Genomic DNA, 11951 nt, shown 5'->3' on the forward strand with positions numbered 1-11951 from the left:
GGCAGGATTTGAATCCAGGTTTTTATTCTAAGTGTGTTGCCTATTCTGGTAAGTCAGGTTAAAGTAGCTTTCTCTTCTGATATCCCGTTACCACCACAGGACTGCTGTATCTCCTGAGATTTCCACTTGGATAAGACGGAGACTTTTCCTGAGATAACAGTAATGTTTCTTGTATCTTTTCTGTGTCTCCTCAAGGCGATCATCTTCTTAAAATTCTCAATCTTCCTGGATAAATAACTTTGCATAGCACTTCTCAGCCGCCGATCCAGAGTAAATACTATTCCCCACATACCTTGTTCCAGAAATGCCAGCCAAATCCTCATGTTAAGACGTACTCCTTACCGAGACCCTTATTTTCAGGTGTCTCTTTCCTTGTCAAATCAACTCACTGTAAAACACTGTCCCCACTCCCTTCTTTAATTGGTCCTCTGGTCAGGTTTTAGGGTTAGTTAAAATTAAAAATGTATCAAGAATGTAAGCAGGTATAAAAGGAAGTGAATTTTTGAGCCCCGATTCACCTAGCTAGCTGTGACAGACCGGACCAGAAAAGGAGGGATGACAATGAGCTGCTCTGGGACGTTCGGGTGCAGCAGGCACAGCTGTGGCGTCGATGAGGAGCCACGCGACAACCCAGCCCTTAGTGCGGATCAGGCCTGAAAGTTGGATGTTGGCAAGTAAAATGTGAATGAAATGGAGAAAAAAGCCTACAACATTTAAGCTATTTGTGGTCGTCATGAAATGAGCTGATAAAAATTTCACAGTGTTGTGAATTTTCAGAGTTATGTGTGTCACACCATGATTCCTGCAGTGATTTGTTTCTGTTTTGGTCTAAACACACGCCAGAGTTAAGACTGTTAGTTAGTTGAACTTCGTTTCCACCCTTGACATGTTGAGTTGTTTGGAAATATTATTTGTTTCTTTGTAGCATCCTCTGCAAGCCGACACGAGTGTTCTCGCTGAGAACATGTAAAGATTATTTTGATTTAGTGTATCCTTATACCCACTCCCCCCGCACCCTCCATTTAGAGCATTACATTTGTTCTTCAGAAAGCAATGTGGCCCTGCAGATTGCCTGGTTTTTGTCTTTCATTAAAAGGTAACTTTGGCAGAGCTATTGTTAGAGACTCTTTTTGTACACACATAGTTTGTAGATTGAATTTCGGTACCTAATGCCTCTTAAAATATCTTCTCTAACAATCAGAGGAGACTTGAAAATTTGCTTTCACAGAACATGAGTGTCTATCCTGCTCAAGCCGGAACACTTCAAAGGTGGTAGGATAATTAGTAGCTAAATGAAACCAATGTGAAGAGGAAACTACACAGCAGTAGTTTCTGTTGTAAAGGAGCTCAGGAAGGTTGGAGAGGACAGAATGAGTGAAGTGGAGCAGGAGAATCAGTACTACGTACTTGGGGATCAGTATCAGTGCTGTGTGACAAGCAAAGACGAATGTCACTGATCAGAAAAGGCCCACTGGACAAGTGAAAGTGTTTGATCAGTAGCCGTTAAAAAAGTGACAGACCCAGTAAGCAGCATTGCCTTCTGTGACCTCAGGAATGGAGGGTGACTGAGCAGAGAGAGCTAACTATGCAGGAAAGAGACAGCATTTCATAAAGAAGAGAGTGTCCCAATGAACATAAAGACTCCTCCAGCTTAGAAACAGGCAGGATTCACTCACAGTACACATTTAGGTAAGGGAATTCCAATGCAGTCTTCTAATGAGAAATTCAAAGTTTAATAAAGTACAGTCCTCTTCTGGGGCTTTGTGAGAGCCATTATGTACCTCACCAGTGAATGTGCAGTGAATCAGCTCCCCCCAAAAAAGCTGGGCCTTTGCTCAGGAATCTCTAGAACAGTCCGTCCTTCAGTGGAATGCAAAATACTGGAAACGGTGAGATGGTTTAGTAATTTTCTATATACCAAAGTTGTGAATTTGTGGTGTGTTTGTTTACAAAGGAAGGAAAGTTTTTTAGTTTTAATTTCAGTTGAGGAGAAATGTTAAAACCCTAACGTCTTGATCTCCTTTGCAAATATTCTGGACATCTAGATATCTTAGAGCAGCGGTCCTCAACATTTTTGGCACCAGGGACCAGTGCTCCTATGAGAATCTAATGCCTAATGATCTGAAGTAGAGCTGAGGCAGTGATGCTAATTCTGGGGAGTGGCTGCAAATACAGATGAAGTTTCACTGGCTCACCACTCACCTCCTGCTGTGCGGCCCTGTTCCTAATGGGCAACGGATGGTACCAGTCCCCGGCCCCGGGAAGTTGGGGACCCCTGCCTTAGAGTGAAGCCATGACTTATATGGTAGATGCATAGTCATGCTCCATGAAGAGAAATAGAGCAGAATGTGACCTGGGATGTTCTTCGTGTTTTATCTTCATATTATTTCTTGATCAGTTTATAGAGAGTAAAAGCTAGGAAGAGACATCCACATATAATGCTGATTGGAGTCATGTTTGGAATGAGACTGTTTGTCAAAATCAAAATAACTTGTGTATAAGCCTCTTGAACTTTGGTATAAGTTCTATATGAAAGTAACTCATCAAAGGCTAACATCTTTATCTTGAACCTTGCTTCTTCTGATTGATTATTGCATTTATAGAAAGGGGAGCAGATTTCCTGCTCTTTTTTTTTTTTAATTCTTTAACAAAAATTATCTGTCAGCCTAAGGAATTCCCAAGTTTCATTTCAGTGCTCATGCAAACCAAATTATTATATATTCTTATTTTTGCCACCATTCACAATGAGGGAGGAAAAAGTGGACTCCTTTGATGTGGGGTGAGGAGGCAATATATCACTTCCTTGAAAGAACATTTCTCAGTCTCTCATGTGAAAAAGGATTAGCACCTTCAACAAAGGTCCTGCAGATCACAGAATCGGGCAGCAGCACCAAACAGTATTCCTAAGAGGAGGAAGAACTCTATTTGAGCAAGAGTGTTTGTCTTGGCAAACAGAAGCTTTTTAATAACTGCAAATCTGAGATAATGGCATACACTCCTTGGATCTCCTCCTAACTCCTCAGACAACTAACTAGTTCAACTAGAGTGAAGTCAACCTTTGTTTTAAAATAGAAGTCTAGTCTTACGAAAATGCAAGTTTTTCGTGGAACACTTCAGTGTCTCTTTGTATGCATTTATGGATAAAATTGTTTGGAAGATTCATCTTCGACCTTCTCTTGTTCAACAAAACTTCCATTATAAGGTCACTCGCTTCCACTTTGCATTTATAAAAGTTATTCAACAACCTGCTGAATTAATTTATTAAAATTTTGATTGAATGTTTGTAGAAGAAAACCTACCCTGACTTTCCAACACATTAAAAAATCCTTATACAATAGGTGCGCAGTGGCCGGGGGAGTAAGAAAATGTTCGTTTATGTGTGGCCAAAAGCTGAGAAGGACATTTGTTTAACAGAGTTTGAGTTAAAACTTTGCTTTTTCCAGACCTTCATCTATTTCCTTTTTCTAGATTGTGTTTTCTAAACTTGAGAGAGTGAAAAGGCTCTGGTCGAAAGTAATAATAGTGACACCTTGTACGCATGTAGCACGTGAGACCATCTGAAATCCTCTCTGCTAGACCGGAGCTTCAAAGCCGGGATGGCTTTGGCTCCCTACTTGGCTTGATCCTGCTTGAATGAAAGATTCCGAGTGGGAGGGGAGAAGGGGGCCCATGGAGCTAGCCACATGAGCCCCAAGAGAAGGTGTATGACGCCCAATGACCCTTCAGAGTTTGGGTCCAAAAAAAAATTCTGGTAGCTCTTACTTCAGTGTTAGAAACCAGGATTATTTTGTCCACATAGATACTTTTATTGTAAGGAGATTTTATTTAATTTACTATTTTAAGAACAAATTTTGGTCTTCGGTAGCTAACCAGTAACCCTCTGACCTTTCAGTAAATATCCAACTAAAGCTTTGAAATTAGGGCGTTTAGTGTTTTATGGCCCAGAATAAAAATCTCCAATTCTGTTTCCAAATAGTGTAACCTCAACACATTTTATTAAGCTCTTGACACATTCAGCCGTGTGTATTTTGTAAAGTTCCTATGGTTATTGTTTTACAATAGCTGCTTCCAGAACCATTGTAAGGGTTTCAATTAATCAGCTCTTTGTGTGCTTCAGACTATGCAAATTTATCACATCAAACCATTCAACTGCTCATGGGAAAGCCCTGTAAAAACTGTATTGTCTTCTAGCGCCTCCTCTCATTTAGAGTGATGTTTTAATAAGAAAGCTAATCAAGTTTTCTTATGCATTATTTATCTGGTAACATGCAAGGAAGAGCCGAATTAAAATTATGTCAACTGGGATATGGCAAGTGATGTGGTAGACCTGGAAAGGGTTCAACAGCAGAACAAAGCTAATATGATGCAACAGTTTTTGTCCCCTCCCCTCCCCTCCCCCTTGGGATTATTTAAGGTGGTGATGAGGAAAAAAGGTTAATTCAATCACTGAAAAGGGGGGACGGAAGAAAGGAGTAACCACCTGTGTTAGCCTTCACATTTTGATTTAGAGATTTACATTTCTGAAAATATAAAGGCTTATGGAGATGAGTTTATTCAAAGCAAAAACATTTCTTAATTTGAACCATCAAACTTGAAAGCATTCCTGCTGCTTTTTTGGTCCCATTTACCACTGTATTCATCAGCAGTAAACTGTTCTGCGCTAGAAACCCCAAGCCCAAGTCCTGCGAAGTTCTAGATGTATTAGGAAACACTGTCCTGATGGTGTGAAACCATCTGCACGGCCCAGCCAGACGGAGTGAGCTGCTTTTCAGCCTCTTCAGCCAGAGTTAGTGCAGCTGCACTTGCTTCTGCCATTCCTGAAGTCGGTCTCCTTTGCTTTGCTAGTTTGCTTCCTGCTAAGACTATTAGGTTTGTTATATAATGATAATTCCTTGCATTTAGATGCTACATTTCTCTAAGGACCTTAAAGTACTTCTCAGACATTAGTACCTCTCATCTGTCCTAAAACAGTTGCCTCATGAGGTAGGTGCTAATTATTCCCAATACAAAGACCAAACTACTAAGGCTCACCTGAAGGTGGTGCTTCTCCCCCAGGTAACGCTATCTCAGATGAACAGCACAGAGTCAAATTAAGGTCACCCGATTCCTTGATCTCCTGCCCTACATAGGTCTGAGAGTCCAAGAGGTGACGAGCCCTTTACAGATGACATCCCCCCGCCCCAGTTTACGAACCTCATTAAAACCAGACGGTCCATCATCACTCCTTTACCAAACACCAACCCTCTTCTTACACTGTGACTGATGGGGAAAAATCACAGCATCGTTTCACCCTTCATTGAGTGCAGAGTGTTCAACTGTGCAGGATAAATAGCCTCGTCTAACAGGTACTTGCAGAAAATAGCATCCGAATGTGGCGAGCTGAATTGTATAAATGTTTTAGATTTCAACAGTCAGTCAGATTAATCTGTGTAGGACTCCTCTCAAGTGGAGTCCCTGAACCTTTTCACATGTCCCCACCTCCGTCACGGCGCTTGTCACACAGCATATGCTTGGTAATTGAGGGAAGTGATTCTCGCTTTCCTCACTCAGAAAAAGAAGAGTAGGAATATATATCAGCCTCAGAGTGATACATTTAATCCCAAAGTGGTAATACGTGGAAGGTAGACTTGCTAAATAAAAATTGTAAAAAAGTTAAAAAGTAAAGCAGAGTATGATATTAAAATGAAACCTGGCTGTCGATAAAATAGAAAACCATTTACTTGTCAGTTCTCAACACATTGAAGTCACAGCAAAAACAGCTCTTGGATTAAAAATGTTATAATTGTCTTCTGCAGTTGCTACTTGCTTTCCTGTCTTGATACGATATAGATTGCTTCAGTTTTTCCTTACCTTTTTTCTTACATTCTTCTATTTTTTTTTTTTCTACTTGGATTGAGTCAGGACCATTAGACTAAAACTAGTTTTTAAAAAAATGACTTTTTAACACGTCAGTTGCTGTTTATAATTAGAAATACTTTCTAAGAAGGATTCATCAGATTATCTGGACTTTTGCTGGGTAAACCTATTCTTGAGATGGTTTATACGTTGTTCTGCTGGGCCATGGAAATAGAAATAACAAATTGGTGTAAGAGTCCCCAATGTCTGGGCACGACACAAAGGGAACTGTGCCAGTGGGTCCCCAGATTTGTCTTTGCTGAGTGGCTTAGCAGTCAGGCTTGTGGTTTCTTTAGACTCCCTAAATTCTCATCTTTACAACTTGAAATTAAGGTTGGTGGAGATGGAATAAATATTGTATTCCTTAGGTATCTGTAGAACCTTTCTGCTCTAACTTTCTGTGTTCCCGTTTTTCCTTATTATCTATTTTTACTTGTTAAAAGTTGCATAGTGTAGTCTGTGGCCTTAATTCCCAGTGGTCCCTGTAAGTGCATTAAATGTTCCTGAGCCTGTTAAACTGGTGTATTTGCATTCCACTGCCAGGAGGTTGTGCTGTATGCAATGGGGTTGAGACACCAGCATGAGCCAGGGGATGAAATTTTATTTTAAAATCTGAAATGCTGTGTAAGCATTTAAGGTATGAATCAGTAATTGTTTCGCAGCAGCTTCCATTAGATATGGTTTATTTGTAGTCCATCGTCTTTGCAGGGATCCAGGGGAGTGTTAACACACTGAAGCGGACTGCATATCATTTACATTTTTAAGCCAGCATTAAAGGAAAGCAGCGATAACTTTTAAGAGTTCTAAATATAGGAAGAGATTTTATGCCTCTGTTCCTGGAAAAAACAAGTTATAATTTTCATTTGAAAGTAAGAAACCTTCCTGCTTTGATTAAGGATTTAAATAATTCTGAAACAGAGAAATACCTTTTCTTAAAAAAAGAAAAAGTCTGTTCTAAGATTAACTCTCTTCTCCCCCTAGTGAATTCAGTAAAACGCAAACTTTTAAAAATCATCTGTCTAATTTGAGATTCGAGATCATCAAATTCTGTCTAAATATTTTGTTTTAACTTCTAAGCTCATTATGGTTTCTTTGTGTTAACTTGTATTAAAATCTGTCAGCTATGACTGGTCTCATAAGCACAGTCAGCGGACCAGAATAAGTTAATTATTTACTTGTGTCACTAGTGCTCTTCATCTAATGAAATGCACAGCTGTGTTAGATCTGCAGTTGGATGTGTAGCTTCCATTGTTCTGCAAGTCAGCAGAGGGTAGAAGCCGCAATGATGGAGAGCCCTCAGTTCTTTCTGCTGTTCTGGCTTTCTGTGTCGATTTCATGGATCTTTTATCATTCACTTTCACACAAAACAAACAACACAGGGCTGTCTGCTATGGGAACCATCTTGGCATATAAAAGGGTTTTCAGAGCCCAAAGTAATTTTAAGTTAGCTAAGATTTAATTTTTGGCTTACAGGTGCCCTTGATTCAGATGTGGCCAAAGCAGCTCCTCTCATGGAATGAAAAAATCTGAAAGTTATATGTATTTTTAGATGCAGTGTCAGAAAAGGGCCGATGAGAAAATAACTTCCCAGAGAGGAAGAGCTATACTAAATATTAATAAGATTTTAAGCAGAGTTCTTAGAGATTCGGATTTCAGGAGAAAAGAGCATTGCTTTCATTTTAATGAGAAAATAAAGTTGCATTTGCTTGATTAAATGCGTGGACTAAAACTAAAAATGCAACATGCAGATCGTCTCTTTATTCCCCCCACCCCATACGTGTGCTTGCTCCCCCGTGGGTTTCTGCACCTCCTGCCCCGCACTCCCACCTCCTCCTGTCGGTGGTGAACAGGCGGCTTCCCCCTGAGCAGACGCCGGCCCCCCCTGCGCACTGTGCTGAAGGGTGCCGAGCTTTTCCTTTGGTTTTGTCTTTAAGGGGCAGAGCCGAACCCTCCATCTCCTCACCAGCCAAACTGACGTTCTTACCCAAGCTCGTCCCACAACCAGCCTCTCTAGGAATTGTCATTGTTAACATTTTGTTCACTTCCTAACAAAGTCGTTGTCGGTGCACCTTGATTTACAGTTTGATCTCTTTCAGAATAGATTTCCCAGTAGCCCTGGTGTTTTGTCAGATAATTTCAACGTGGACAAGATGGGTTTTTGGAGGGAAGAAAGAAGGGTCACACACTCTGCCTGATTCCAATTCTAATACGTTGTCACTCAATTCGAAATAAAATGAACTGAATGTTTCTGTTCTTTGTGTAGGAAAGCATGCTTTCTTTATAATAAACAGGGCAATTTCATCCAAGAAGCCAATTAAAGTACCTACCTACATGTGCCAGAATTCAACTCCGCAAACCTAATTACCATATTTTTGGCAGCCACTAGAAATCAGAATATTAGTAATTAATGTTAAATAGGCAAATGGCATTCTTTTTCTTTAGACATTAGCTCTTGGTGATTATAGTACCTCCCAAATTTTTATTTTAAAATAATTTGAGTAATTATGTAGAAATCAAACTGAGGAATGACGTTTCTTTGAGAGCAGTTTCTCTTCAATAGGTGCAGGTAGTTTATAACTTTATATACAAGGGAAAAGGAATTTTATCTTACTAAATATAAAAGCATTTTTTTCTTAGTCCAATACCATTGTACACTAGCTTTTCAACTCTAAATTATATAGATTGCGGTTAACAATCTATACCCTTATTCCTCCTTCTAAGAAAAAGTAATCAGAGGAATTACAAACTATTTAAGCAACAAAATTCCGTATAGGTTAAAATGCTATTAGGGAGTAATAAAGTACAGTTAATTCAAGAGACTATCAGTAGTGTATATTGAATTGGTAGGTTTCTGTCTTTTGTTTTCATTTTTAGAATTCCATTTCTGATCCTAGCCCTTTTTCCAAGCATAATTTGGCATTTAATTTTCTTGTTCAACTTTACAGCTTCAGAGCTCACTTTTCTAATATATTGTAAGCTATCAGAATTAAAATTCCTTAGGGTAGTGTAGGTTCAGCCAGTGGATCCCTGGCAGAAATCAGCCAACCATCCAGCACTTCGCGCCAATAGGTAGACCCATTAACACGTCAGCCACACACGAGTACTTGTCACAGGTTTTTAAAACCACAGCTGAAACACACCCCTCGTTCAATCAGTTCTGTGTTTAGTGGTCAGAGAAATTGGATTCCTGTGATAACGGGCACCGTGAGTAGCAGGTCACAGACTAGGTGACAGTGGAATTGGTGCTGACTTGAAGTTTCAGGAACATTGACGCACCTGGACCCAGCGAAGTCGCTGCTCTTCCATCTCAGTGGCATAAGAGGTTGGGCAAGCAGCCTGACAACAGCGTTATGTGTCATGCCAGCAGGCCGGTCCACAGGCTGCAGTGTCTTCCTGCAAGGACAGCCGTTTTAAACTGTCCGTCTAGCAGGATTGTTGGAAATTGCTTTTGTTACTCTTGATAGAGACCATGGGGAAGGTTTGAGAGCAGTGGAAATAGAGATAGCAGCGGGCAGATCCCAATTAAGTGCTGTATTCTTCCTTTTTGCCAGTTTGCTTTTACATGCATGAACTCTTCTTTCCCCCAGGTGTTTGTGGCTTGATTGTCCCTCAGGAAGACATGCCATTTTGTGATTCTGGCATCTGTCCGGACATCATAATGAACCCACACGGCTTTCCATCGCGAATGACGGTCAGTACATAAGCAGGGAGCTGGCTTGTGGTTAGTGGAGGCAGTGGGACCCTGAAACTAATTTTTAGAAAGGGCCATTTGACCCCTATCCAAACGAATAGGTTCCTCGCCCCTGACAATGTGGGGCTACTCTCCTTTGTAGAGGGAACGCAGGGCAGGTCTACCCTTCCCTCCAGAGCAGTCTTCTGATTGATAAACTTCCCTTCAGCAGAAAGAACCCCCTTGTATTGAACCTCGTGTCTCTCCCTTTCTTTGGTTATTGTTTTGTATTGCTGGCTCTACCTCTTACCAGCTGTGTGACTTGGAGAGTTGCTTGACCTCTGTGTACTTCAGTCTCCTCACATGTAGAGTCAGGGACATAGTAGTGCCTATCGCATAGGCACTAAAGGGTAAACTTAGAGCACACATGTCATGCTTTTCCAACAGTCTGTCACACAGTAAGAAAGTGATAAATATTTGCTGCTATTAATTTATCACTCTTTTTAAGAGTATTACTCACATAATCTTTTGGGGAAATAGGCCAGAGCTAAGTAAACAGGATTCCTATACCACAGGAAGGTACTCACTTAATTTGTTCACATCCCACAGGTGGGAAAGTTAATTGAGCTGTTGGCCGGCAAGGCAGGCGTGTTAGACGGCAGATTCCACTACGGCACCGCGTTTGGAGGCAGCAAAGTGAAGGACGTGTGTGAAGACCTTGTCCGCCATGGTTACAACTACTTGGGGAAAGACTATGTTACATCTGGCATCACGGGGTAAGTAAGTGTGTGTTTAGACATTTTAAATAAAAATATGATTTGGTTAGGGTAAGAGGTAAGAGCTCTTAAGATTACAGCTTTACTCCTTTAAGAAATCTGATACAAGAAAACCCAGATTCATGGTGAAGATATGAGCTAATGCGATGGTGATGACCATTTTGCGATATATAAGTCTAGCAAATCAATATGTTGTACACCTTAAACTTTCATGATGTTATGTGTCAATTATATCTCAATAAAACCGGTGGGTGGGAGAAAATCCAAATTTAGAAAACTGATAAATTAAGGAGTGCTGTTTTACTGGCGAGACTATTTTAAAAGCAGAAAAGATTTCATTTACTAAAATAGGATTTCTACACAAGTTTTAAAGAACTCGTCAATTGTATATAATGCATATCCTTTAATTGTTTAACTTTCTCTGCATTAGTATGATGAATATCCGATAACGAATACTTGACAGAACACCTGAGGCCTAACAATGGCACATACATTTACTAAAGATGACTTAAAACCCTAACATGTGATAGATGCTAAGTAGTATGGAAACAGTAAACAAAATGGATTATTGACCTATGGATCTGACTGTTGAGGTTTGTAACTAGACATTAAAAAAATAACAGGCAAAAGTTGACTTCTTAGCAGGGCCTACCCTGACTACTTAATTTAAAACCATAATCCAGTATTGCCCATTTCCTCCTTTATTTTTCTCTGTAGCATTCATCATTAGCCAATATACTATGTAATAACACTATATAATATTATCATCTGTCTCCCTAACTAGGATAAAAAGGTTTCTGTCAAAGTGCTTAAATATTCATTGTTTTAAAATTCTTACTACAGTTTTTCTTAAGATTCATTAAGTCAGTTATAACATTTACTGAGCACCAGTTAGTTATGTGCCAGGCAGAGTCATTAGAGCTGGAGACAAAGTGCTTACCTTGCAGAGTTTTCTTCATGTGGGGAAGACGGAGAAATAATAAGTGTATCCTATAATACCAAAGGGTGATAAGTGCTCTGAAGAAATTAAAACCAAAGTGAGAGGTGAGATGGTGCTTGGGCACAGCAGTGCTGGGCTGGAAGGAGGACTCCTTCAGATAAGCACACCGGGGCGGTCTCTCCGAGGAGGCGAAATGTTTGACAAAGCCATGTGAACACCTGCTGGAAAAATGTTTTAGGCAGAGGTGATAGTAAGTGCAAAGGCCCCGAGGCAGGCAGGTTGCTACATTTGAGGAGCAATGAAGAGGCCAGTGTTGCTAGAATAGAATAAGCAATGAGGAGAGGGACTAGGAAATGAGTCAGATGTGGCCAGGAACCACATTCCATTAGACCTTATGGCTATGATACAAAATTTGAGTGTTACAGATTCCGAATGTAATAGGAAACCATTGGGAATTGAGAGCAGAAGGATGACCCGCTATGATTTACATTTTAGAGGGAATCCCTCTGGCTCGTTATGTAAAGAACAGATTTTTGAGGGATAAGAGTGGAAGCAAGAAGACCAGCTAGAAGATTATCTTTGGTAGCCCAGGCGAGAAAGGATGATGGCCTGACTAGAGCGGCAGCAGCGAAGGAGGGACCGTCCTACATGCACTGTTTCACAAGCTGTT

At 40.3% G+C, this 11951-nt stretch overlaps 1 protein-coding gene across 6 annotated transcripts in view; it reads left to right on the plus strand.

Annotated features, from left to right (window-relative positions):
- Positions 1-11951, plus strand: part of POLR3B (RNA polymerase III subunit B) — a 115241-nt gene that overhangs the window by 93526 nt on the left and 9764 nt on the right. For all 6 annotated transcript variants that reach the window (XM_023527339.1, XM_023527341.1, XM_011386997.2 and 3 more), the window contains 2 exons: positions 9483-9586; positions 10175-10341. In XM_023527339.1, coding sequence (XP_023383107.1) covers positions 9483-9586; positions 10175-10341 — 271 coding nt within the window. The remainder of the gene's footprint in view (positions 1-9482; positions 9587-10174; positions 10342-11951) is intronic.

This window comes from Pteropus vampyrus, unplaced genomic scaffold (assembly GCF_000151845.1).
Source record: "Pteropus vampyrus isolate Shadow unplaced genomic scaffold, Pvam_2.0 Scaffold16, whole genome shotgun sequence".
NCBI lineage: Eukaryota > Metazoa > Chordata > Mammalia > Chiroptera > Pteropodidae > Pteropus > Pteropus vampyrus.